A 23,389-nucleotide genomic window follows, 5' to 3' on the forward strand; every position below is an offset into this window, starting at 1 on the left:
CCACTGAGTCGAAAAAGGAACAGAGCTAGTCCGGGGCAACCCTCCGGCTCTCCAAGGTCAGTCGTCACCCAAAGCCTCTGTCTGTTTTTTGGGGATTCGTACCTCGTAGTGAGCAGTTCACACTCGCCAATTAAAACCCCCGTTGGAGCTCAGCTGAGCTATATTCGCTCGCTGGGAGAGAGCTTCTCTGGCTTTGTAGCTCGGGTTGTGGGGGAGAGGTCTCCCAATTTGGATCCACAGTTTTTACTTACAGATTTTATGCTGTGATCTTGGGCAATCCTCCCATTTCAGGTTGCTGTATGATGAGTGGACGGTCACGTTTGTCCCCCTGCAGTTACTCCGGATTATTTACTAATTGTTTCTGTTTTTTTTTAGTTGTTCCAGGGGGACTACTTAGCTTCCACGCCCCTCTATGCCGCCATCTTAGATCCTCCAAATCTGTGAAACTTTTAAATCACAAGAACATACAAGCATACATCCCATGAACTGTCAGAGTGAGTACATCATCACGTCAAATCACCTCTGGGAAGCTATGCCGTTAGAGAGAGGTGGTGTATAATTTAAGTCACTGAGTTCATGGTAATTTGTTACAGCAGCAATATGGATATTTATAATGTTCAAATACATTTAGATAAATTCCAAATTCAGGATGGTAGTTACTTGTGGGCAAGGTGGGATAATAGTATTATTATGAAGATAGTTTTATTCTTGTGGATCACATGAAAACTCTTGGGATCTGCAATTCTCCTGGGCTTTGAGAACTGTTGGCCTAAAAGTCCCTGCATGATCTGACTTATGATCTTTCTAGTTTCATCTTAATGACCACACTCTCTAAAGGCCTTTTCTCTCTTCTTTGTAGTAATAGAACTATCTAGGTTTCCGCTGAGCTATGATTACCCATCTAGAGACTACCTTTCCCAGGCTCCCTTGCAGCTGGGTGTGGTCATGAGCCTAAGGACTACATCTCCCAGGCTCCCTTGCAGCTAGGTGTGGCCATTTGACTAAATGCTGGACAAAGGAATGGTGTAGAAAAGATGTAGACAACTCCCAGCTGATGTCCTTAAAAGGAGGCTGCTTGCTTTCCAGGTTCTCTTTCTCCTTTCCTACTAGCTGAAACAAAGTCAGTAATCTGTGTTTGGACAAAACCTTCCAGGGATTTCTGATGCAGGCTCAAGATTAAGGCTCACCTGTGCTGGGAATTGCAATGGGATAGAAGGAACCTGGTCCCTGAGTGACCTCAGGAAGCAAGACCCCCCTACTTCTGTCCCACGGGCTAGCTTGAGTATTTTACATGAGCAAATTAAATCTGTCTTACTTAAGCTGTTGCTATTTGGTCTTTGGTAAGTCGAATCAATATCCTGATTATTTAAATACACCCCTTGATTCTTTTTTGAATTAAAATTTTCAGGTATGGAAAAACTATTAATATGATGGCAAACATGTGTGTGCCCACCATCCAGCTAAAGGAGTGAAACAGGCACTGAAAACCCGTCTCTCCATCCCAATCCCATTCCCCTCCCACCTTGCCCAAAAGTAACTTCCATCCTGAATTTGGAATGTTTCCAAATTTATTTGGATATTATAAATATTTGTATTGCATTATTTTTGTATTGCTGCTGTAAAAACTTACCACAACTTTAGTGACTTAGAAACTATCTTACAATTCTGGAGATCAGACTGAAATGGGTCTTACTGGGTGAAAATGGTGTCAGAAAGGGCTGCCTTTCTTCTGGAGGCTCTAGGGCAGAATCTGCTTCTTTGCCTTTTCTACTTCGAGGCTGCCAGCAATCCTTTGCTCAGGGCCCCTTCCTCCATCTTGAAAGCCAGCAGCTAGCATCCTCAACTCTCTGACCCTCCTGCTTCCTGCTTGCATTTAAGGACCCCTGTGATGACATAGGCTCACCCAGATACTCAAGATCATCTCCCCATCTCAAGCTACAGAACCACATCTGCCATGTAAGGTTAACATATTCACAGGTTTCAGAGATTAGGACAGAGACATCTTTGGGTGGGTGAGTGAGGTACTTTATTCTACCACCACACATATGGCTTTATACTTTAATTGAAAATGTATGAATGCATAAACAGCATAGTATTGAATTGCATTTTTGAAGCTTCATACACAGCATCGTGCTGCACTTTTGGGCAGGTATTAGGATGGGCTCTCTCAACTTGCATCCCACACTCTGTACTGAAAAGGGATGGGAGAGCTAAACATTCCCCAGACTCCCTTGCAGCTAGAGTTCTGCATGACAGGTCACGTGAGTTCCCCGTACTTGCAAATTTGGCGAGTGGAGGTGGGGCAGATTATCTCCCTGCCTGTTAGAGCTGGAATGTGAGGTAATGAGGTGAAGATTTTCAGGCAGCTGTAGAGACCGACCCAGAGCAGCAGCTGTGTCCAGCCGCCAGCTTTTGGGTATCAATAGATGGGACTGGTAGGCCAAGAGGGGAACTGTGGCTTCATGAGCTCCTTTTTCTTTTTCTCTCTCTCCAGGAGCTGGAAATCATTTGGCAACATGTCTTAGTGGAATGGGCTGAACCTCCTACATCTTCTCTGTTCATGAGCTCCTGATGGTAGCTTGAGGGAAAAAGCCCTCACTCGTTAGTCCAGAGGGTCTCCACCAACCCCATCTTGAATCTCTTTCTGCTTAAAATGTCTAGAGTGGTTTTGGTTGCCTGCTCTGAATCCTAAATACTTTCGCCTCAGGCTTTTTGTGCTTTATCAACACTTGTGAGAGTTGTTCGTGTTGATACTTGTAGCTCTGGCGTATTTCCCATAACTGCTGTGTAATTTCCCGGTAAGTGACTAGTCCTCCGTTTCCGTGGATCACAATTAGTTCGTGTAGTGGGTACCACCGATGCCCAGTCCCTGCACCCTTGGATCCCACTCATTGCAAACCATCTGAAATCACTGTAAGTCATCCGAATCTAACAGTGCTTTGTTGTATCTTCACCGGCTGAATCAAGTAGCCTTGGCCTTGACCTTGCCTCATCAAATATTGTGTGCTTGATGGTAACTATTATTTCTATTATCATCTTTGCCCTAAAACTGCCCTCTCCCCAACCTTGCCTTTCAAAGATAAAGACACACGAGCCAGAGGAAACTCTTCATTTTATTTCCCAGAGCATCAGCCCCCCCACCACGAGATGTAGGCCCCCCACCCCCAACACCTTCACAAAACACTGATTTCCTCCCAGAGCTAAAATGAACACCCAGTCACCAACTATGGCCGCCCCCACCCTGCCCCTTCCTCCCCGTCTGCCTGTATATCCACCTGCTCTGTGGAAGTGGCCACCTCTGGCCCCCACCCAGTGTAGCTCCCCAAGGTCACTCGGCTTGGAGTTTTGCTTACATCCTACGGTCCCTTTCTTAAAGCCCTCACAGTAACCCTGGCGAACTGCCTGGCCCTGTCCCGGTTCTGTCCCAACACACATCACCCCCACCAAGGACCACTTGCAAGAAACTGCTGCTTAAAAATTCAAGAGACCACATTTCCCAGCTCGGCTTGCTTGTGACTTCCCTGCGGGCCTCAGTTTCTCGGGTCTTACTTGAGGAGGTAGATGACTAAGGCCAAGTATGCTGGGATGCTGAGGAGGGACGAGGGGACCGAATTCAGAAATGGGCAAGAGATGAGGCAAGGACCCCAGCAGAGAGAGGGGGGGAACGCAGCCGGAGGCAGGGGGATGACGGAGGGAGCCCTCCCCACCCCCCGCCCTGAGCCCATCTAGCTGTGGCGGGTCCTCTGGCTCCGAGCCTTGTACACTTCAATAAGCAGATCCTTGACATACTGGATCTCCCGCTCCACTGACTCAGCCCTCTCCCTCAGCTCCCGGTTCCGGGCCTCCAGCCCCTGGCACTCGCCCTCCAGGGCCTCGCCCTCTGCCCGCTTCCTCTGGCGGTACCTCAGAGCTGCTGACTTGTTCTGGTCTCTCTTCTTTTGCTTGCGGTCCCCTCGGGCGGTGGCAGGGTTAGGGTAGGGGGCTGGGCGAGTGGGGGGAGGGGGAGGGGGCTGCTGGGGTAGGGACAGGGATGTCAACCCCGCATCCCCCTGCCCGGCCTCGCTGCGGCAGTAGATGGCCAGCAAGTCGAGGGTATCCAGGGCAGGGGGCTGGGGGAGGTCAAAGGTGGGTATAGGGAGGGGGAGGGAGGGTGCTGGGGGTGGGGGTGGGGGTGGAGAAGGTGGCGGGAGGAGTGGGACATCAAGGAAGAAGTCTTCCATCTGCTCCAGCTCCTTCTTGAGGAGGGTGGCCATGGCTTCCAGGTCAGGTGGGGGTGGGGAGGGGGGGGCAAGGGCACCTGGGGGCAATGGAGGCTCCAGAGGAAGGAGGGCTGTAAAGTCAACCCGCTCAGTCATCCAGTCAGAGAAGCCGTCACCTAGGGGATTGGAGAGGGGACATAAAAGTTTGCAGAGTTCCTGGCCCTTTATCCAACTGGGTGCTCACTCATCTCTCCCTCATTCAGGCCCATTCATCAGTAAAACAGCCAACCAGTCAACAACCAATCAATGAATCCTCAAACCAGTCAACAAACTAACAAACCAGTCAAGGAGCCAATGAACCAGGCAACCAACTATCAACAAACCAGTGAACTAGTCAACCATCCATCCAACCAACCAACCAATGAACTAGTCAACCAACCAACCAAGGAACAAGTCAACCAACTCATCAACCAACTAAGGAAACAGTCAACCAATCCACCAAGGAACCACTCAACCATCCAACCATCCAACCAGTCAACAACCAACCAATGAGTGGACCAAACATTTCTTCAACCATTCCAACATTCTCTTTACTGATTATACCAGTGGTTTCTCTGATGCATTCTCTAGTTTTGTTCTTAAAATACAAACTAGATCACATCACACACATATACACACATGCACACACACACCTTATTTCATCTTTAATTCATTAATTATTGAAAACCCACTATGTGCCAAGCATTTGGGATACGGTAATGAATAAAATAATTGCTGCCTCAAAGACTCTGCATACTCTCTTCCCACCATCTGAAATGTTGTTCCCTTTTCATAGCTCATTCCTTCATATCCCTTAGGTCTCAGCCTAAATATTACCTACTTGGAGAAGGCTTCTTGGCTAAATTAGGTCCCCTTTGTCATTTTCTAGCTTGATTGCTAAGGGTCTCCCACTTATCCTTCTCACAATGGGTTCCTCAAGCCCCACCCCATTTAACTTGTCTCTTACCCGTCTCCCCACTAGAATGTGAGCCCCAGGAAGGCAGGAATCACACTAGTCTTTGTTCCCAGCTGACTACCCAGTACCTAAGACACTGCCTGGCACATTGAAGGCACTCAATAAATATTTACTGAATGAAAGTTAATCAGTGAATGATTTCTTCCTTCTCCCTCTCCTCCACCTTCCCAGCTTGCCCCACCTCCATTCTCCATCTACCCTTACCTGCCAGGGGCTCTCCCCCCCCCTGGAATCCCACCCTCCAGGGCTCCCCCGAGGACCTCATAGGGGCCCAGGGGGGCAGGGGCCAGGGGGAGTTTCCCATAGTCCACGAGCCAGCCCAGCCCGCTAGCTGGGAGCAGGGCCCTGTCCAGCTCCAGCCCCAGGGTCGCCAGGAGTGACATGGCTGCAGCACGGGCACCGAGCACCGATGGCAAGGGAGGACACAGCACCAACAGCTGGGAGGAGGCTGGAGAGGATGCTCAGATGGGTGGAGACAGGCAGCAAGGCGAAAGTGGAGGATCTGCAGGAGTGAGGCAAAAGGGGTGGGGTCAGAGGCCAGCTCTGCCCACCAGACGTAGGCACAAGGCCCCCCACCCACACCCCCATTGCTACAGAGCCCCTCCTCTCAGAATTCCAAACCAGCCCTTTCTTCTAGCAATCTTGGAGCCCCACCCACTCCCAAGGGAATTCTCCTGGGGCCCGGCCTACTTTTCTCCCAAGCCCCACCCCTTCCCCTAATACAGAAGCTTAGTGGTCTCCCAGGGGAATTTCCTTAAACCCTTCCCATCCACCCCATGATATTCTTCTTTATTAAAAAAAAGAAAAAAAAACTCAATCCCAGGGGAATTTCCTTCCAGCCACACCCCTCTCCCTAAGACATTTCCTTTAGGCCCCACCCCCTCCCTAAATACAGTTATTCTCAAATCAGTTCCCAAGGGAATTCTCCCATGCCGTGCCCCTCATCAGTGATATCCAGTGAGACTCCACCCTTCCCTTTAAACTTTGCGGTGATATCCGCGGTACCCCCCATGTCCCGCTCCACTTCTACTTTAGCCCCGCCTCTCTCGGCCAACTCCCAGTCGGCCCCGCCCCTTCTCACAATGGGCCCCAAGCCCCGCCCCTCGCCACGGACAAGGAACTAGTCCCACCCCCTCCTAATGAAGCCTCTAAGCCCCGCCCCTACACTGTCAATCTACGCCCGCCCCCGCAGATGCCCCATTGAACTGGAGGAAAGTGCGCAGTGCGCCGGCGCAATGTGGAGGGGGCACGTTGGAGGGAGCGGAGAACGGCTCCCCACCCCCCACGCCTCCGCACGCGGCTCTCTCCTCGAAACCTAAAGGGCAGGATCGTTGCTTCACGCCTCCACCCTCCACGTGGGCATGAGCAGCCGCGCGCGGACAGACTCGTTCCCGAAAAAAAAAAAAAATAAAACCCACCCTTTCTGGGGCTTAGTGCGCAGGCGCCGCTGCACGCGGGCCGGCGTCAGGCACCAACACCCTCGCAGGAAGAGCCCCTCCCCCCTCCCGGACCGAGTGCGCATGCTCGGCCGCGCATCGCCGAACGCGCCTCCATTGTTCTGCGCCTGCGCGACCGAGATTCCAGGCCCGCGACTCCCCACCCCCTGGCCGGGTCGAGAGTGCCGCGCGCGGTGAAAGAGCGGGAAGGGCGGTTGGAGAGGGAGGAGCGAGCGGTTACTCACTCCATGGCGGCGGGAAGGAGAGGCGGCGGCGGCCTCTGCTGAAGAGAGAAGCGGGAGCGGAAAGCGCAGGCGCGGTGAGCGCAGAAACGGGCCGGGGAGCAGGGCGGGTTCGCGGCTACAGGGCCATGGCCGGGGCTGCTCGGGCGGCGGCGGCGTCGCGCTAGCGTGAGGAGAGGCGGTGATCTGAGGATGGGGAATGAGGCGGCCCCGGGGACGGGGGACAGATATAGCGGGGGCGGCGCAGCACGGGCCGCCCGGATCCCTCCGCGCTCCGCCCCTGCGGGCCCGGGCGGCGAGGCGGGTCCGGCCCCCTCGACTCTGTGACCCGGGAGCGGGTCCCCTGCTTCCTCCGACCCGGGGTCCGCTCCCTTCCCGCCGTCACTCCAGGCCCCTGTTCTCTCCTCCTCTTCTCGCGGGGTCTGGCGCCTTTCTGCCTCTGACCCGGCGGTTCCGGTCCTCCTCCTCCCGACTCTGACCCCGGGGCCTGGCCCACTTCTTCCCCAGACTCTGGGACCTGGGACCTTCCTCGCTTCGACCCGAGAGGGGGTCCGGCCCCTTCGTCTCTGACTCTGGGAACCTGCTCTCCTCCTCCCTCGGACCCTGGGGCCCGACCCCATGCCCCGCCGCTTCCCTCAGACCCGCACGTGCTCATCCCTCTCTTGCCTTCACCTGCTTCACCGAAGGAAGGACTTCGGCCAGCTACCCCCGGGGGTCTCGGCCTGTTCCTCCCCCAACTGCGTTCCCACCCCGCGAGTCCCTGTGGGTCAGTCCTGCATGAACCGTCCCTGTCTGTAAAATGAGAATAATTTTATTCTCTACCTGGTTGGGTCCTTCGTGGGAATGAAATAAGACTGTCTCTCAAATCACAGCCCAGCGTGTACATAACTGGTAACTGTGTCTTATTATTACTAGGTCCCTGGTGCTCAGTATCACTTCTTCTCCTCCTCCTGGCAGAGCCCCAGACATTTGGCCACCAAGACCTGCTGGTGGGTCCGTCTTGGGTAATTTCGAGCCATCACCATCCTCCCCCATTCCTAAGGGTTGATGCTCAGTCCACCTCCCCTCCATTCTCTGACCCTCACCCCAACTTCACTTCAAACCAACCTTTGTCTCAGCGGCCACTCACTGGGTGGAGAACTCCTAACCTTGCCAAAAATGCTTCCGCTTGTTAAAAGAGAGAGGGTCTCCTGACCATTCTGCCCCCCCCCCCCCCCCCGCCCCGGGTGCACTGGACCCTCCACTGGCCCTGGATGGATGTGGGTCTTTCTTCTGCTGCAGAACCCCTTCCCCACCCTGCATTCATCCACATCAGGACATTCCCCCTGAAGTTCAGCCCTCATCCCTTGTGTGGCAGTGAGGACGCCGAATCGAGGTCCAAAGAGAGCGGGGGAACCTAGATTTTGAGAGTTTTCTAGGGTGAAGATACCCAGGTCTCTTCCTTCCTCCTTCCCTGTTACATGCAGGAAGTCCTTCTTGGATCTGACTGCTCTGCCTTAGAACACTTAGTGTCCTTCCACTGTGCCAGTTCTGAGCCCTTGCCCCTTGGTTGGGTCCCTAGGAGCCCATTATGACCCAAGCAGGGCAGGGTGGGGTAGTGGCTACAAGCACAGGCTCTGAAGCCAGGTCGTCTGGAAGGCAACCTGCCTGCGCTCCACTCGCTAGCGCTGTGACCTGGGAAGTTTCCCTTATTTCCCCATGCCTCAGTTTCCTCTGTGGACAGTAAAAAGTGACCTGCTCACCTCTTAGGGATGTCATGAGGATTAAATGAGTTAGTCCATGTCTAACACTTGGACCCATGTCTGGGCCGCTGGAGGCCTGTGTAAGGGGTGGTGGTGGTGGTGGTTGCTGTGGTGCATGTCTTAGCTCCAGTCTGAGCAGTAAGTGCTTCAAAACTGGGACTGGTCCTTCACCTTTTACTGAGCCTTAAGGACGGGCTTTCACTTCTCTATATAGATGACTGAGTAGCAGCAGGTGATGGGGACAGACCCCCCGCTGTCGGGAGGTGCCACCCAGACCACCAGATATGTGAGGTCACCACTCTCACTGGGAAACTTCCTGCTGGCAGGAGACCCCAGTTCCACCCTTAATCCTGCCTTCTAGCACCTTCCCTTGCAGAGTCTGTTTCTTCCCCCTGTCCCTTGCCTATAGTAACCTCCCAGAGTCATCTTCTGAGTAGGTCTTCTGGTCTATACCCAAGGACTAGAAAGAGTATTTAATTCTTTAGTAAACTTTTTACTTGAGAATAATTTTAGATTTACAGTAGTGGGGAATGTTCCCACTATCCACCCTTGAAGATTACTGGCCTTTGGGTATTTTAGGGGATGTCCCTCAGTCTGGGTTTGTCTCATGGTTAGACGGGAGTTATGGGATTTAGAGCAGGTGGCCAGGGAGGGTATCTTTACTAACTGGAAAGGAACTAGTTTGGTTTGGGAATCACATTGCTGGTTGTCTATGACGCACGCTGACTGAGAAGGCGCCTTCTTGGCCCCAGCCCTTGTGCCCTTTTCACTCTGGCTGTTGGAGCCCAGCTGGCTCAGCCCTGGCGCGGACTGGCCCGCCCAGGCAGCCTTGCTCAGTCGTGCCAAGGGGGTGCCAGGCACATGGAGCTGCCCACCCCTGACCCAAGCCCTAGCCCTTCTAGGACTCAGATGCCTTGGCCCCCCAAAGCCTTTCAGGGTGCAAGCACCCCAGCCCCTTCAACTCCTGAGCTCAGGGCTGGGAGCATGGGTGGAGCTGCTGAGGACTCTTTTTTGGTGCGGAGGGGCCAGGCTCAGAGTGTGAGGTGGCGATTGCAGGCGGGTTGCATCAGCCCTGGCTCTTTGATGGGGAGGGGGAGAGGGGGGGATTCTCTGGGGGCCCTGGCACACCTGGCAACGGCTCCTGGTTCACGGAGCCCTGCATCAGGGAGGGTCCCCGCCCGACACAGGTGGAGGGTGTAGAGGGACAGGGAAGTCAGCCGCCTGGGCAGGGCTCTGAGAATCCAAGGCCCAATGCCAAGAAGGGGCCTCAGATGGCAGAGGCCAAGCCGCTTGTCTTGTGGGAGCCAAGACCGAGGCCACACGAGGCAGAGGAGGTTGTGCAAAATTGCACTGCTCATCAGCATGTGAGCCTGCACAACACCACACGGTTCCAAACCTGGACCTTCACCTCAGATTGCCTCTGCTCACAATTACCAAACTCTTAATGATTCTGCCTCCAAAACGTCTCATCAACCTGCCCCTCGCCACCCCACTGCCCCAGAGGAGGCCTCCTCACCTGTGCTACTGCAGCAACCCTTGCTGGTCTCTCAAGGTGTCAGGCTGGCACGACAGAAAAGGCACCAGGTTTGGCATTAGACAGACCCGGGTCCTATGCTGGTGCTACCCCACTCACTCTCAGTCCTCAGGCTGCCTGAGCCCCTCTACCTACTGCCAAGGTCTCAGCCTGTGCTGGGGAGCCAGCCTGCCAGGCACAGAGCCCCAGGCCATGGGGGTGAGAGGCCCCCCTCATGGGGTTGTTGTGAGGATTGAATAGACTGATGTTCATCTGCTCCCTAGAGTAGGGCCTGGCGTGTGGGGAACACCCTGAACTTACTTCTTTCTGAGGCTCAGGGTGCTGGGAGGCCCATGTGAAGTGATGTGGGTGAAGCCCAGCCCCCAACAGGAGATCAGGGTCTATCCATTGAAGTTTTTCTTCTCTGTTCGCGCCACACTCTGTTCTGCTTTTGTTGCCGCCTCACAGGCAGATGTCTGTATACATGACTGCTTCCATGGGCACTCGGGACAAGGATGGGACTCTCCTTGTTCCCAGAATTGTTGCCCACATTTCAGTGGAAATGCTCCTGCACAGAGGCTGGGGGATTCCACACTGTGGTCCCGAGAGGCACCAGGACGGGTATCTGGTCACGTAGGCCAGAAGGGCAGGGGTTGGAGGTAGTGTCCTGCAAACAAGGTCAGGAAGGGCCACGGCCAGCCCCGCTGGGGAAAGGGCAGTACGGGGGCCGGGCGCACCGAGCACAGGCTCACCACGCGGCCTGGCAGCTCAGAGTCCTCCTGAGCTCCTTTTCTCCCCTCACTGCTGCCACGTGCCCCTCGGCAGGGGCAAGCCCAGCTCTGAGAGCTCAGGTCGGCTGTACCCTGGGCTGCAGCAGCTCTGTGTCCTCAGGGGTCACCTCCTGGGCAGCTCCCCAGGACCACAGTAACAGTTACCAGAAACTTGGTGCTGAAACAAAATGCATTTATTCTTAACAGTTCTGGAGGTCAGGCCTCTGACATGGGCAGGGCTGGTTCCCCCTGGAGGCCCCGGGGGCAGAAACCCTGTCTGCACCTCTCCCGGCTTCTCAAGGCCACCTGCGTTGCTTGGCTCATGGCCCTTGTCAGATCTCTCCACGCTCTGTGTCATGACATCTCCATTCTCCTTTGACCTTGCCTCTCTTTTGAGGACCTTGTGATTACATTTTGAACCTAGCCAGATAACCCAGGATCCTCAGCTGATCAGAGTTGCAAAGCCCCTTTGCCATGTCAGGGAACGTGTCCACACGGGTTGGGACAGACACATCTTCAGAGGCCATTATCCAACCCGGCTCCTCTTACAGAGCTTCAGATTCCTTGTCTAGGGGATAAAGAATCGGCCACCCTGGGGTGCCCCTCCTCCCTTGCCTGCAGAGATGGGGTGTAGAAGAGGACAGGGTGAGCTGGTGCTAATTGGCTGCATAGAGTTCTGGAGCCCAGGGATCCCCCACTTACTGTTGTGAGACCTCGGGCAGATGCTGCACCCTCTGCCCCGGTCACCCCTTTTGGTAAAATAGTGCCCCTGCCCCCAGAGGACAATGTTAAGGATCGGAGGAGTTAAGAGAAGGAGCTGGGCCTGTGGGACTGGCCGGCTGCTGCTTGGGGATAGTCCCATGGATGCTGGCCTGCTCTTTCAGGTCTTCTTATTTTACAGGAGAGGGAAATCCAGATTTTTCCATTACATGCAGGTTTTCAGTGGTGGCAAGCAATTCAGAAAAACCTGAAAACCCTCTGCAAACCACACACATGGGTGGGGCTCGGGCTGTGCCTGCTGGGACCTTTGAGTTCAGTGGTCTCCCCCAGATCTGTGAGCCTCTCTGCCCACAGCAAAGAACGAAAGGAACTAAGTCCTTGTTCTGAAGAGTCCCCAAGAGCTCAGACCAGATCCCCTTGCTGGCCTGACTGCCAGTCACACCGCTCCCAGGTGATAGAAGATTGAAAGGGAACAGGGCCTCAGCGAACCCAGCCCGGTCCTGTTTAAAGTGGGGGGTGTGTGTGTTGGGGGGAGGACTCCAGGAGAATCATCCCTGAGAATCGGTGCTGCTGGAAGGGGTGGCTGGGCCTGTCCCTCATCGGCTGCCTGAGCCCCAGCCAGAACCCTGAGAACTGCCTGTAGTTGAATACCTTGGGCTTGTTGCTCTTGCAGAGGGAGCCCGCACCCCATGAGGACCCGTTGTAGGAGCTGGGCTGGGTTAGGTGTTTGGGGCGAGGGCTTAAGGAAGCGGGCTCTGCTCCATGTTGGATGCTGTCAGGAGGCAGGGCCGGGTCTGAGACTGGGTGTCTTTATCTCACCTCTCCAGAGGCGGGAGGAGTGAATCAGGCCAGGACGGGGGTGCCTGGTCATTTTTGTGGCTTGGACAGTACTCACGTTTCACTGCCTTTAGTCACTATTCTGGAGTGATTTTGTTTCTACCTTGGTCCATCACGGTCCTGGAGTGGCCCTGCCCAACATTGCGTTCCATGAGAGGGTTTGTGTCTGCAGGAGATACCCTGGCTGTCAGGGCCGCTTCCCCTTCCTCGCAGCAAACGTGCTCATCCTCCCAAAATGGGAGGTGGGAAAGCCGGGGTGATGGCAGGGCTGAGGGAGCAGCTGCCGCTCCCATTTCACAGGCCACGGAGGCACCATCTCCCTGAGCCACTTGGCAGGGAGCAAGGTGGCTGGGCCTGAGCAGTGTGGACACCTGCTGGATGGGAGCAGGGGAGAGGCCGCGGGGAGACCTCCCAGGCCCCAGGCGGCCACTGCCCAGGGAGCCCCAAGGTCAGCATCTCGGGGAATAGCCATTGCCTGGTGGGATCAAAGGCCACTTGCCCTTTCCCTCCTGACCCTCCTGCCTGCCCCAACCCAGAGTGGGGCCTGGGGGTGGGGGGTGGGGGGCAAGGAAAGAGCAGCCAGTGCCCCTCTCTTGGCTCCAACCTGCAGCTGTGGGAGGCGGGCAGCACTGGTTTGGATTTGTGAACCCCAGGCTGGTCTGGAGGGTCATGGCGAGGACCCGAGATATCATGGAGGAATGGGAAGGGGGCATGGACATGGCACATGGTAGGGGGTGGGAGCACATCGTGTTGCAGAGGCAGGAGAGGCCCAGGGTGGGCATTCTGGGCCGGAGCCCTAACTAACCACAACCCTGACTGGCTGTGTGGCCAGGGGGAAGTTGCTGAGCTTCTCTAGATTTGGCTTTGCTCCCGTGTGGGTCTTGAACGACCCCAGTTCCCACCCACAACGGTTCTGGGAAGCAGAGGCAGGTCAGTGTGGGTAGTAAATGCCCAGAAGATGCTGGCCTGGCTATTGCTATTCCCACGCTGGCCCCCCACTGACTGGTCACACTCGGGCCACCACTGCCCTGCCCTGGGCCCCCGCTGCCCCAGCTGCTGCTCTGCGCCCTCTATTTTTAAGGAGCAAGGTGGTCTTCACAGCAGAGGGAGCTGCCTGGGCTCCCAGGGCCAGGAGGTGGCGGGACCAGCGTCCAGCCTGCCTGGATCGGACACCCCGCACTGGGGGGTGCTTGGGTAGCCCCACCTGGTCCAGTCACCCCTGAATCCTGTCAGCCCTGTGGGTGGGCTCAACCAGCCTCTTTTTCAAGATGACAGAACTGAGGCTCAGGATGGGAAGGGGCTTGCCAGAGAGGGGTGGGACTCAATTCCCCAGAGAGCCACTAGGGCGCCGGGGTGGGTGGGGCTAGTGGGTTCTGGCCTCAGAATCAAGGTGCCCCTCCCCCACTCCTGGCTGCCTTCACTGGGTTCCCAGGGAGACCGTCTCCCCAGCAACGGCCCGCCCTGCCCCTCTGGGAGTCCAGTGTTGAGGAGAGGAGAGGAGAGGCTGGGCAGGAGCACAGGTGTGTGGGTTCTCCCTGCCCCCTCCCCACAGAGCCCCCCAGCACCAAAACCCCTCTGGCCCAGGCGTATGTAGGGCTACTTCCCGCGGCCTGCTCAGCTCCATCCGCAGCGCCTCCCAGCCCCTTCCCCACTGCCAGTACCCACCACGTGCCCCAAAAATCTGCCCACCCCTGCAGCCTCACTGCTTGCCCTCCCAACCCTGTTCCGGCACCCTGCAGTTGGCTGGTTGATTACTTTAACGATTTTATCGCGATACAATCATCGTACCATACAGCCCGTCCATTTAAAGTGTACAATTTAGTGGTTTTTGGTTCATTCACAGCAGTGTGCAGCCATCACCACTGTCAGTTACAGAACATTTTCATCACCTCAGAGAGAAACCCCATAGCCATTAGCCATCACCCACCACCCACCTCAGCCCCTGGCAACTGCCCATCTGCTGTCTTCAATGGATGTGCCTGTTCTGGACGCTTCACATGGATAGGATTGAACAACACATCATCCTTTGTGACTGGCCACTCTTGCTCAGCGTCATGATTTCAAGGTTCAGCCCCACTGCAGCACCGTTCAGTGCTTGTTTCCCTTGTTGCTGAGTGATGTCCATTGTCTGGAGAGACCCCATGGTATTTGTGCGTCATTTGATGGGCATTGGGGTTGTTGGTTGCTGTGCCTAGGAGTGAATGGTTTCTATGTGGATACGTCTTCATTTTCTGGTGTGTATACTTAGGAGTGGAATTGTTGTCATATGTTTAGCCTTTCAAGGAACTGACAAACTTTCCCACTGTGGCTGCACCGTATTCCATTCCCGCCAGCAGCCTACGAGGGTTCCAGTTTCTCCACATCCTTGCCAACACTTCTTATTATCTGTGTTTCTAATTCTAACCATCCTAGAGCATGTGAGGGGATATCTCATGGTGGTTTTGATTTGCTTTTTCCTGGTGGATAGTGATGTTGAGCATCTTTTACGTGCTTATTGATGTCTCTATATCTTCTCTGGCACGTTGTGGTTTTAAAATGGAGTTTCTGTTTCCAAGGCAGCAGGCCCTTGCCCATCTGCGCTTTTGCCTGGTTTGTGGCTCTCAGCCCCTCGTCCCTCTCTGCCCTGACTCCTGCACATCCTTCCCAGGCTTGAACGCCCCTCCTGCCCGGGGGTGCTTTCCTGGAGCCTCTGTGCCTTCCCCCTGCTGTCTTGCCCTCCAGTGCCTGCTCCTGGCTTCATCCTTCTGCGTGTAAACACCCTGCACACACCCCAGCCTCGGTGTCTGCACCTGTGGGAAGTTTCCTTAGAGGGAGGCACCCAGAGGGCCTGAGTGGTTAATGCTTTATCATTGTAGTTTTAATACGTGCAGTTGGTACATCAGATCAACCAGTGTCCTCACTCTGGGTGCTGACAGGTTGTGGGGAAGGGTTCTCTCTGGCTCCTAGTAAATCCAAAGTGCAGGTGTCCTGGCCAGCAGTTCTCAGGAGTGGCCCTGGAAAAATGCTTGTACTTGTGCCCGGGAGGACGAACAATGCTTGTTGCCACATTGTTTATAATCAGGCAAACTTGGAAACAACCCAAGTGTCCAGCAGTAGCGGCTGGGGGAGGGAGACGTGTATTTGTGCCATGGGTTGGTCACAGAGGCCAGAAGGATTGACAGCGTGGCTGAGAAAGGGATGGACATGCCTTAGAGAAACCCCAAGAGCATCTCTGGGGTGCCCGTGAGTCCAGGGGCTGGCGGGCACCTGCGCGTTCCCCAGCACTGCCTCTGGGGCCTGGCACCGAGTGGGGACATGCCAGCAGCTTCTGAGCGCCATCGGTGATGCTCAAAAAAGGGTTTTTAAAGAAACGGGTGATGTGTTACTTGTGTAGTTAAAGGTTAAGTGTTAAAAATGCAGTTTGGTAAAGGCAAAAAATCCTTTCAATACATGAGAAAGAAACAGAATGGTTCTTGGTGGAAAGGTAGAGCAACCAGAGGATTCTTCAGAGCTCTCCTGGCTTAATGTGTTTTATTAAGGGTGGTGGTCCTAGAATCCTCTCTGAAGCGTGCTCTGCCAGTGGTTTTCCCTGCTGTGTGTCCCCCCACCTGAGAGCCTTGGGGAGCTCCAGGCCTCATAAGGGCTGGGGGTGGGGAAGGGGGGTGTAATTGCTCATTAGCCGGGAAGGGACTCCTTGGGTGAGAGAGTTGTTTTTAAGGGAAAGAAGAAAGAAGAGAGAAGAATGGGGACCTAATGAATCCAAGAGTCACCTAAGGCCACTTGTGAGGCATCCCCGGCAGCAGATGCTAAGATTTTGCTGCTCAGGCAAATCTCCTCACTCGAGTGCCTGCGTTTCCTCATCCGTGCAGCCAGGACAGTGCGCCTCTTAAATGAGTTCTTGGATGTAGTAAGTGAAAAAAGAAAGCTGCAGAACAGGGCATCTAGTCTGCCACCCTTTGTGTAGAAAGGTGGGGTCGAAATATGTATGCATCAGTGCAGGGGGTGTCTCCGAAGGAGCCCAGGAAACCCAGCAGGGCATCTCCAGGAGGGAGAACGGGCAACTGGGAGGCAGGGGAGGTCGGGGTCTTTCCAGTGTTGCCTCCAGACCCTGCGAATGTAGACCTACTCACCCACAGGGGGTCTGTATTAAGCTGCCCGCCTCCCATGCCATGGGAGTGGAGAAGTGGACGGGGTGATGGAGCCCTACGGGCTGGCCTGAGCAGGGTGAGGAGACAGGCAGGCAGTCACGGGTGTCCCCTCCACCCCGGCTCCACACAGGTGCAAGCCTGGGGGTTGGGGGGCCCGTCGAGGGCCTGCCCCAGGGATGAGAGGGTAGCTGGCGGCTCTGTCCCGCTGCTCTGCCTCTGGGGTGCCGGGTACCGTGGAGGGCAAATGACCTTTAAACAGAGGTGAGTGCTAACGGGGTGGGCCGAGGTTTCTATGCCAGCACATTGGGCTTTGGGAAGCCACTCTGCCCCTCTTGGGCTGTGTGGCCGCCCCTCACTGGGGCTCCGTTTGCTGCAGAAGCGGAGGTCAGCCGTCCCTGCCCGGCAGAGCTGGCGTGCGGGAGCTGGCACTCCTGCCTGGCAGCTGCAGCAGCTTCTCACCAGGCTGTCTCCCCCGGCCCCACTGGCTGCTCTGCCGGGCAGCCTGGGTGAGTCTGAAAACAGAAGCCAGATCTCCACACCCCCAGACCTGCCCGGGGTGTGAGCCACACCCCACACCCCACTTGGCCACTCCCACCCTTGCACCGGCCACCTCTGCTCTGGAGCTGGGACGCCTCGGCTGAGTCAGCCCACACCACCTGAGGGTTGGAGGGCGTCTGACACTGTGCAGATAGGAGCCGATGCAAGAGAGCTTTAAGAAGCAGAATTGAGGGACTTGGGGCCAGGGACTAGTTTTGTTTGACATGTTGAGTTTGCAGGTGAGACAGCCCCAGAGGCAGGTGCAGGCCAAGGACCACCCTGGCGGAGAGGGGGTGAGGAAGGCAGTGCCCACCGGTGGCCTGGACAGGGCTCGGCTAGGCTGGGACTCGGCCACCCTGGCAGGCAGTGGCCAGGACAAAGGTCCACGGGGCTCGGATTTCACCACCTCTCCTCCCCAGCTGCCCCGCTCCCCTTCTCTTCTCTGTCCGGTCCCCTGACACATGGTAGGGCTCGCGGGCGCCTGCGGGGTCGGGTCACCTCAGATGAGGGCTTGAGACCGGGGCAGAGGGGCCATCATTCCGCCCACCACAGGCCCCCCATCATTCCGCCCACCACAGGCCCCCCAAAGCCTGCCTAATCCTTTCTCTTGGTTCAGGGCTGAGGTCCCTCCATATTCTAATGCTGTTGCAGACAGCTGAGGAAAAGGACTGGGGACAGGGAGGGGGTCCCGGGGCTCCTCCTACCCCCACCCCAGGCCCCCGGGCCTCCTGCTGTTCCCTGGAGGGGCCGGCACCCCCCTCCTCTGGGATCCCTCCTGCTCTTCCCATAGCTGCCCCCGGGCTGGTCTCCTGCCTCGGGCGGGTCTGCTGCAGCCCTCACCCTGCACCAGCACCCGGCTCCCCCGCCCCATCTTTTCTTTTGTCTGCCACCTCTGCCTCCTCGAGCACACTGTGTCCTGCACTGTGTCCTTCTGTATCGTGCCTTGTTTTCCTGTCTGCCCTGCCCCCCTGTTCAGGGCCGTTGTCCCGGGGCCTCCCCCGTGCCTGGGGAGAGCAGGGGCCCCAGCAGGGCTCCTTGTGGTGGGGGGTGCACTTGCTTGCATCGGCCCCTCCGAGCCTGCGCCTTGCCCTCTGGGTGGTCTCACTTGCTCGTGCCGGGGAGAGCAGGGCTGAGAAAACAACGGGGCGAGTAAGTGAGGCGAAGCCAGGATTTGAAAGGGCAAACGAGCGGGAAGAAGGGTAGCAGAGGACCGCAGTCTCCCAGTTGGGGGGGGTGGGGGCCATAGTGGTTCCCAGGCCCCCTGAGCTGGGGAGGCAGGAGGACATGGCTTGAAAATCAAGAGCAAAGGCTGGGCCGACAGGCAGCACTGCCCTCCACTGCCCTCCACAGCCGCCCAGTGGACCCATCCCCCTGGCTTCCCCTCCAGGCTCCACCAGCTTCTCTCAGGAAGAGGCCACTTGGGTGAAAGCAGAAACACCCACATCAGAGCTTGGGAAAGTTGGCCTTGGTTTGGCCTCACTTGGGAGAAAGGTGCAGCGTCCTCATCGGTAGCTTTGCCAGCAGGACGGACTCTGGACCCGTTGCTCCAATGCATTCTGTGTGATTGTCTCCGTTTCTCGCATCGTGATTCTGGGCCCGGGCGTGGGCATTTAAGGTCCCGGGTTGTGCTCACACACAGTTGGGAAAATGCTCCAGCCTGGACTGGCAGGACCCACGGTAGAGCAGGTGGCCCTGGGGTCATCTCCCAGAAAGCATCTGGTCCTAAGGGGGAGGAGATGGGGCAACAGTGGGGTCTGCGAGGAGGGCCGAGGGCTGGGTGGGGACAGCGGCGGGAAGTGTCCTCCGACTCAGGCCAGGAGAGTGGCCCTTAGGGGGCTTGGGGAAGTAAAGACTGGGCTTGGGGGGCAGGGAAAGTGGGATTGTCGCCGCCCTCCCTGGGCCTGGTACTTTGCTTCTTCACCGGGACTTTGTTTGTCCTTCACCGTGGCAGGGGCCTGTGCTTCTCTACCAGGGGGGAACCAAGGCGCACAGTTCAGCCCCAGGTCTCCCCCAGCTCCAGGGCTTCTGCTCTCTGGGCAGCCTGTCTGGAAATGGGAAGGAAGAATGGGAGGGCCTGAGGTGAAAGCTGGGGACAGGGCACTGGGCCTCAAAGCAGAAACCGATGGTTTTTGTTAGTCTCCTGTGGCTTAAAACTACCCAAATGCATTCTCTACAGTTTGGAGGTCAGAAGGCCATGGCCAGCCTCACTGGGCTAGTCGCGTCGGCAGGGCCTGCCCCTTCCTCGGCTCGTGGCGCCGTCCTCCATCTTTAGGGCCAGTGGACCAGCATCTTTCCTCTCTGCCTGCTTCCTCTGCTTCTGTCACAGGCCACTTCGTGCCATCTGTAGGGGCCCTCCTGCCCTGGAAGGGAACCTATCCCCAGGTTCCAGGGAGTGGGACTTGGGCTTCTTGAGGGGCGTTACTTAGTGTCCACATCACATCTCCTGGGAAACATGTAGGGCTTCCCACTGCAGCAGTGGACGTCACAGCTCACCAAGCTTCCTGCACTAGCTCAGGCCCGGCATGGCACCATTTGCCCACGCGTTCTTTCCACCACCTCCAGCACCAGCCTGGGGTCCCGCCCACCCAGGCCAGTCCCTCCACTCACGCTGTGATTATAAATACTGCCTGCTGGGCTTGCTGGTTCCTCGGGTTGAAATCATGTCCACCCTTTGGTTCTCTCAAAAATCAAGCCTGTCAGTTATGTTTCTCCACCAGGGATACAGAGCACTTGGAAGATCCGTAAGTTAGAAAGGAGACCAAATTTCCATGTCGTCTCCCATCACCCAAAGGCTGTGGGCTTTCCAGCCAGTGGACAGGCCTCCCTGTGGGCAGTGGATCCCGCATTAGCTTGGCACCTGGGGGTCACAGGAGTCCAGTCTGCTGGAGCTGGGTGGGGATGGCTGGCATTGCTAGATCCTTCCGGGCCCTGGCACTGTCATGCCCCCCTGGGGTGGCTTATTGTCTTCCGCTGCAGATGCCCAAGGATGCATAGGGGAGTCCCCAGAGCCAGCCCTTCATGCATCACCTGCTGGGGAGGGGCCACTGCCACCCTTGCTCCTGTAGAAGAGTCCTGGGTGGGGGCTCCATATGGCTGGCTGAGGCCTTGGTTTACCCTTGAACCAGACACAGCATCCAGGGGGTTTTGTCTTCTGGTTGAGTCCTTGGGTCTCATGCCCATCCCAAGTTACAGAGGGGGCAGGTGCCCCTTACTAGAAGGGGTAGGTGCTCCCATCTCGCCGGCGGGTCATGAGCAGCAGTCCCCTGCTCCCTGTCCTGAGCACTGAGGGTGCGGCACACTCAGAGCCTTCCGTGGCCATGGCCCTGCTACAGAGCCCGTGGTCCTGGGAGCCCTTGTCCAAGGTCCAGGGTGGTCCTGGTGCCACGCTGAGCTGGTCGGGACAGGGCGTAGCTCCTGACTGCGGGACTCGGTCCCTTCTGGTTCTGCACCAGGAGGTGTGGGGGACCTGAGCCCCTCCCTGGGGGTGGTGTCGGCACAGTCCCCACCCCTCAGCCTTCTCAACTGGCGCCTGGGCTTGGTCTTCCAGATGCCTCTCTGAGTTTAGCAGAGTCCGGTTGAGGGTGCACTCAGGAGGAGGGGGTGGGGGCACACACGTGATGTGCAAATCCCCCCACCCTCCCTGCCGTGTTCCCCACCCCCCGCCCGCCTTGCCCAGCCCACCGTCTGACTGTGTCACTTCCTCTGCTTTAGAGTCTCTCAGCTGCCGACACCGCAGCTTTGCCCTGGGAGCGGAGGAGCCACTGCCCCGAGAGCCCGGAGTCATGAGCGGCTTTAACTTTGGAGGCACTGGGGCCCCCACAGGCGGGTTCACGTTCGGCACCACAAAGACAGCAACCACCACGGCCACCTTGGGGTTTTCCTTCACGCCTGGCACAGGGGGTTTCAGCTTTGGGACCCCATCCCAGCCTGCCACAAGCGCCCCTTCTTCTAGCCTCTTCTCCCTCACCACCCAAGCGCCAGCCACACAGGCCCCGGGATTCAGTTTTGGATTGGCCACCCCGGCTTCCAGTGGAATGGGGTTTTCCTTGGGGATGAACACTCCCAAGCTGAGCTTGGGTGGCACTGCTACCACCCAGGCCACGGTGAACCCCAGTGGCCTCGGGCTTGGCAGCAGCTCCCTTACTAGTGCCCCGAGTGCCGTCACCTCCGGCCAGGGGATGGCCCCCACTGGCTTTGTATTCGGTTCCTCTACTACTTCGGCTGCGCCTTCCACCACAACTGGGGGCTTCTCGTTTACCAGCGGAAACACGTCCCAGCCCGGGTCCTCCGGCTTCAGTCTTGGCTCAGTGGGGACCGCGGCCCAGCCTGCGGTGCTGGCTGGGTTACCCTTCACTCTGGCCACGCCGGCGACCACCGGAGCAGGTGCCACCCAGCCAGCCGCTCCTGCCGCCGCCACCACCAGTGCCGGGCCCACGCTCTTCGCCTTGACAGCAAGTGCTCCAGCCTCGTCCACCACCACCAGCCTCTCGCTCTGTGCCCCGGCCACCACCACTGGCACGGCTGCAGGGGGGATGCTGGGATTCAGCCTGAAGGCTCCTGGAGTGGCTTCCAGCACAGCTACCGCTACATCCACTACCTCTGCCACCACCACCGCCACTGCCACTTCCGCCACCGCCACTACCACCACTGGCTTTGCATTGAATCTGAAACCCCTGGCACCTGTGGGCCTCTCAGGCACTGTCCCAGCCACCATCACTGCTCCTCCACCAGGCCCCGGCGCAGGCTCAGGGGCGCCCGCCAGCTCAGCGATGACCTACGCCCAGCTGGAGAGCCTGATCAACAAGTGGAGCCTGGAGCTGGAGGACCAGGAGCGGCACTTCCTGCAGCAGGCCACACAGGTCAACGCCTGGGACCGCACGCTGATCGAGAACGGGGAGAAGATCACCACCCTGCACCGTGAGGTGGAGAAGGTGAAGCTGGACCAGAGGCGGCTGGACCAGGAACTCGACTTCATCCTGTCCCAGCAGAAGGAGCTGGAAGACCTGCTGAGCCCGCTGGAGGAGTCGGTCAAGGAGCAGAGCGGGACCATCTACCTGCAGCACGCCGACGAGGAGCGCGAGAAGACCTACAAGCTGGCGGAGAACATCGATGCGCAGCTGAAGCGCATGGCCCAGGACCTCAAGGACATCATCGAGCACCTGAACACGACTGGCAGCCCCGCTGACACCAGCGACCCGCTGCAGCAGATCTGCAAGATCCTCAACGCACACATGGACTCGCTACAGTGGGTCGACCAGAACTCGGCCCTGCTGCAGAGGAGGGTGGAGGAGGTGACAAAGGTGTGCGAGAGGCGGCGCAAGGAGCAGGAGCGCGGCTACCGCATCACCTTCGACTGAGCGGGGCTGTCCTGGGGGTGTCTGACGGGGGGGGGGGGGGGCGGGGGGGCGGTGGTCTCGCTTTTGGTTGGAATAAGATAACTAGTTTGTTCTTTCTTTCTTTCTGATGATTGTGCTGTTGGGAGATGTGTTCTGTGATTTGACTTTACCTTATTAGCAAATAGGAAGTATCTGGAGCCCTGGGCCCAGGCAGCAGCCTGTGGGTGTGGTTTCTAGGTGTGGCGTTTGTGGCGTTTTCCCTTAGACCCTTTTGACTTGCTGCCACCACGCACCTCATTCTTCTGGCTCCGCGCAAGTGACAGAGAAGCGCTGATTGACCCCAGAGGACACTTGCTTCCCACCCAGGCTGCAGGGGCGGCGGCCACCCTGCCCAGTCCAGGGTCACAAGGGAGAAGCGACTAGGGTCCCCAGGGAACGCACACTGGTGGCCTAGTTACAGAGTACATGGTGTGAGTCGCAACCCCAATGATCCAACCCAGGAGGAGGACTGTGACTGAACACACAGAGGGCGTTAGAAATTCACAGGAGGAAAGACAGGCCACCGAGGGCGTGGAGGTGTTGAGGACAGGGGAGGGCTCCAGCTGGTCCCACTGTGGCCAACATGCCTGCTCACCCCTGCGCTCCAAGAAGTCTCTTCAGCGCCCAGAGCGGGGACGGGTGGCCCTCCTGTGGGTCCCCACAGCACACCAGACTGGCCCCTTTGGGAAGCCCTGCTCTGCCGGGTTGTGCCGACTGTTCTGTTTGACTGTGAGCGCCTGTGGACAGGGACTGGATCTCGTTCACCTCTGGGTCCCCAGCACTGCCTGCTGCCTCTGTCAGATGAACGAACAAAGCTGAAACCAGGCATAATGCAGGCCCGCAGACATGCCTGCTGAAACGGCCCCACTTTTCAGA

General features: G+C 57.2%; 3 protein-coding genes and 1 long non-coding RNA gene across 6 annotated transcripts in view; 3 read left to right on the top strand and 1 right to left on the bottom strand.

Moving 5' to 3' along the window:
* Positions 1–5,306, top strand: LOC119521908. The gene is made up of 4 exons (XR_005214437.1): positions 1–56; positions 376–494; positions 2,495–2,798; positions 4,463–5,306. It is a non-coding gene; the product is annotated as an uncharacterized LOC119521908 (long non-coding RNA).
* Positions 3,186–7,106, bottom strand: ATF5 (activating transcription factor 5). Its single transcript, XM_037820580.1, is given in 4 exon segments — positions 3,186–4,375; positions 5,419–5,440; positions 5,442–5,716; positions 6,896–7,106. Coding segments are annotated over 3 exon segments (828 nt in total). The 5' UTR covers positions 5,598–5,716; positions 6,896–7,106; the 3' UTR covers positions 3,186–3,725.
* On the top strand, positions 6,829–22,518 carry NUP62 (nucleoporin 62). Of its 2 annotated transcripts, XM_037820572.1 has the most exons (3): positions 6,835–6,969; positions 7,808–7,881; positions 20,850–22,518. In XM_037820572.1, the coding sequence occupies exon 3, from the start codon at positions 20,921–20,923 to the stop codon at positions 22,493–22,495; it is 1,575 nt and encodes a 524-aa protein (XP_037676500.1). In that variant the 5' UTR covers positions 6,835–6,969; positions 7,808–7,881; positions 20,850–20,920; the 3' UTR covers positions 22,496–22,518. The 2 variants fall into 2 exon arrangements, with proteins under 2 accessions (XP_037676499.1, XP_037676500.1); XM_037820571.1 differs by lacking the exon at positions 7,808–7,881 and having other exon boundaries at positions 6,829–6,969.
* IL4I1 (interleukin 4 induced 1) overlaps positions 6,831–23,389 on the top strand; it is a 25,853-nt gene continuing 9,294 nt past the window's right edge. For both annotated transcript variants that reach the window (XM_037820562.1, XM_037820566.1), the window contains exon 1: positions 6,831–6,969. The gene's annotated coding sequence lies outside the window, so the exon portion shown is untranslated. The remainder of the gene's footprint in view (positions 6,970–23,389) is intronic.

Source organism: Choloepus didactylus, chromosome 27 (assembly GCF_015220235.1).
Source record: "Choloepus didactylus isolate mChoDid1 chromosome 27, mChoDid1.pri, whole genome shotgun sequence".
NCBI classification, from domain to species: domain Eukaryota; kingdom Metazoa; phylum Chordata; class Mammalia; order Pilosa; family Megalonychidae; genus Choloepus; species Choloepus didactylus.

Coding starts and splice junctions, on each gene's coding strand:
- NUP62 (XM_037820571.1), top strand. CDS start 20,921: ATGAGCGGCTTTAACTTTGGAGGCACTGGGGCCCCCACAGGCGGGTTC.